This window comes from Lycium barbarum, chromosome 3 (genome assembly GCF_019175385.1).
Source record: "Lycium barbarum isolate Lr01 chromosome 3, ASM1917538v2, whole genome shotgun sequence".
Lineage (NCBI taxonomy): Eukaryota > Viridiplantae > Streptophyta > Magnoliopsida > Solanales > Solanaceae > Lycium > Lycium barbarum.
This window is the reverse complement of record NC_083339.1, coordinates 26,915,069-26,918,608: the sequence shown is the minus strand read 5'-3', so window position 1 is coordinate 26,918,608 and position 3,540 is coordinate 26,915,069. Positions and strand designations below refer to the sequence as shown.

General features: G+C 46.4%; 1 protein-coding gene across 1 annotated transcript; it reads left to right on the top strand.

Annotated features, from left to right (window-relative positions):
• Positions 1 to 1,897: 1,897 nt before the first annotated feature.
• LOC132630577 (uncharacterized) lies at positions 1,898 to 2,593 on the top strand. The gene has a single exon (XM_060346147.1). The coding sequence runs from the start codon at positions 1,898 to 1,900 to the stop codon at positions 2,591 to 2,593; it is 696 nt and encodes a 231-aa protein (XP_060202130.1).
• The last annotated feature ends 947 nt before the right edge of the window (positions 2,594 to 3,540 follow it).

Sequence of the window (3,540 nt, the reverse complement as noted above, 5' to 3'; positions counted from 1 at the left end):
GCAGGCCTTTCCGAACCTGCTTGGTAGGGCATAGCCTTCAAAGCCTATTCCTCCCCATTCAGAGTGGCCTCATGGCCCGTCACTTGTAAGGAAGTATTCGAAAGGATGATCACCACGGGAGTGTCTTACACTACTAGGGCTAGGTTGCCACCGCCCGAGTTAGTGTATGCCTACAAAAGGGGCCCGTTTCACCTCAACCAAGTGGGTCATACCTTGAATGAGTACCTAGAACTAAGGAAGAGGATTTGTAACTTGATCCATGATAGGATCATTGGGACTTTGTGGGGACCACACACCCTGCTATTCCATGAACCTATTATCCCCGGAGAAGGGGTCACCGCTGGTACTCAGATTTGGCGATATGATTTCACAGTCTTCGAGGAATCATACGCCCTCATCTTCTCAACCCTGGCTACGTTAAGGAAGATCTAACTCGTGGAGCCTGTCCACGAATCCGCGCCATTAGGGTGCAACAGGAACAAATTCTACTTGTACCATACTGGAGCTATAGGATATGACATAAAAGAATGTTACGCGTTCAAGCTTGAGCTCGAGCACAAGATCAGTACGGGAGCGATTTTGGTCATCCTCCCACTACAGAACTAAGAAGAAAGGAAGACAAGAGAGCGAGTTTGTAAGGACAGCAACTCGCAGAGCTATATTTTTGGGTAGATATTAAGTGTCCCCCACTTTCATATAAAAATTTACCCCCTCCCCTATAAATATTGTAAGGAACTACGCCGACTTGACGTCCCTATGGAGGGATACGCGGGTAGCCTTAGTCGGGCCTGGTCTAGGGATGTCTTTAGTTAGGGTTAGCCTAAAGGATATTTAGAGAAAATGTATATCTTTCTTTTGTAAACGAACAACGAGAGGGCCTGATTTCCCCTGGCGAGATACATAGGCAGTCTACGTAAGACTCGGCCCTATATAATATAAATTATAACTTCCCCCTATTTGTTTAATTTTTGCAATAGGAAGGGTTTGCCAAAGTAAGTCAGCCATAAAGCCCATTAACCAAGATCCACCCAATCGTAAAAGGCCCATAACGTCCAAACCTTTAGAACAAAGGATCAAAAAATAGTCAAGCTTTAATATATGACTTTATGTTCTATGTGCACTTTAAATGCCAATATGTGATATCTTGCTTTTACATTTATATCCGAGTAACTAACTTTGTCTACCGTTGAGTTATTTTTATCTTATAGAACGAGGCTGATTAGCGTAGTACCGAAAGCTGGCACACTTCACGAGATCTAAAGCTGCGTTAGCATCCCTCTTTGACAAAGGAAAAGAGAAGATGACTGGTACACCCAATAATGGAAATGAGCTCGTTCTCCACGAGGGAGATACCCAAGACCCACAGGAAGTATCGTCCTAAGAAGATGTGATCGCGACATTACTGACAACCGTCACGACCCTCCAAGAAAAGGTAGCTAGGAATGAGGCAGCCAATGCAAACAAGGACGCCTCGACGGAAGAAAGAAGGCCTCCTCCTCCTCCCTTTCCTTTACTAAGCTCCCTAATGCCCGATCACTACCTTATATGCCCACCAGGAACCATCCCGCCTCCACTAAACTCCACTAACCCAAACCACACTGGTCCTTCTTACCGCACCCCACCACTAATAAAATACACTCAAATCCCAGGAACCTCTCACTCGACCCCTTCTTACTAGGTTCCCCAGCTACTATTCATCAATCCAGCCAACCAAGCACGTGTTCCAGCCCCACCAACTAAGCAGACCATCATTGCCCCGCTCAACCATCCCACCAACCAAGTATCTTTCTTCACTCCCAATATCCCAAGTGAATCCTCCACAGCGCATAAAGAGCTAGACCATTACGAGGAAATGGAGAAGGCCTGGAGGGCCGAATAAGATAAGCGCGAGAGAGATATGGAAAAGAAGATGGAGGAGTTACTAGAAAGATCCAACATGTCAGCAAGGAAGGCTACGGGCCTAAGATATGATGAGTTGTGCATGCATCCGGATATGACCTTACCAAAAGGGTTCAAAATCCCAAAATTCGAAATGTTTAATGGGACAGAAAATCCCAAGGCACACCTCCGGTCCTACTGTGACCAATTGGTCGGGGTTAAGAAAAATGAACCTTTGATTATGCGACTATTCAGTTGTAGCCTGACCGGGGAAGCTGCTAAGTGGTTCGCAACTCAAGACATGTGCCAATGGCTCACTTGGAAGGACATGGCAGAATCTTTCATGGAGACATTTCGCTTTAATGTCGAAACAGTACCTGACCGCTACTACCTCGAAAAGGTCAAACAGAAGTCAACAGAAAACTATAGGGTGTTTGCCAGTAGGTGGAGGGCCGAGGAATCCCGTGTGCAGCCACAGATGTGTAAGGGAGAGCTAGTCTCCGTGTTCATTATGTCCCAGGAGCCGGACTTCTACGACAGAATGTTGTCGATGGCTGGGAGGCCATTTGCTGAGTTGGTCAAAATGGGAGAGGCCATCGAAGATGGTCTTAAATCTGGAAAAATAGTCAACATTTTCAACAAAGAATCCGGACAAACTACTACAGGAATCTTCCGCAAGAAGAAAGAGGCGTGGCAAGCATATCCCACATTCTGAACCCAAGCCCCAAAGAACCACAATTCTCCCACACGACTCCGCCTCTCATAAATGACTCTACACCTGCCTACGATCCAGCACCTGTATATTACGTACAACAAAGCTTCACTACCACTATACCAGCGTACACGGCTCCGCCTAGTGTCCGTGTATCCGCTCCTGCTTACGAAACACCACCATAACAAACATATCAACCACCACCTCAGCAAAACTACCGTCCATCGCAAAATAACCCAACACAAGCTTATCTACCTCCAAATTATCAAAATCAACCACCACCCCAACATATAATGCTCCACGTCCTGCTTTCAAGAGAAAGCAAGCAAGAGAATTCACAACACTTCTCGAACCTAGGGCTTCGCTCTTCGAAAAGCTATTAGCCGCTGGCCTAATCCAAAAGGTCCCTCCAAAACCAGCACAACTGGGGAACAGATTCTACAGGGCTGATCAGACTTGTGCCTACCATTAAGGAGGAAATGGCCACAGCATAGAAGACTATATAAATTTCAAGCACAAAATTCAGGATCTGATCGACAAAAGGGAAATCAATTTTGAAACTGCGGCTCATAATGTGAACACGAACCCATTACCCAACCATGGAAACGACGGGGTCCACATGATTGAGAAGGACGAGGACTGGGAAGCTTACAGAGCGTTGGTCCCTAAAGTGGTTGAATCCCTAGAACAAACAGTAGCTTCCCTCACACTCCAAAAGTGCCTCGATTTCAAAGTTTTTGTCCCAGCGCCGGGAGCTCCAAAAGCCATACCGATGTTTAAGACAGCTCTAAAAGCCATACCGATGTTTAAGACTTTGGTTCCATTGCCCGTGGTAGCCTAGACAGCACAGCAGATTACACCCGCTCCTAAAGAGCCAATCACTGCGCAAGCAGCCATGGCTCAGGGCATGACCCACTCGGAGATGTTACACTCCTGAACAACTGCTCAGA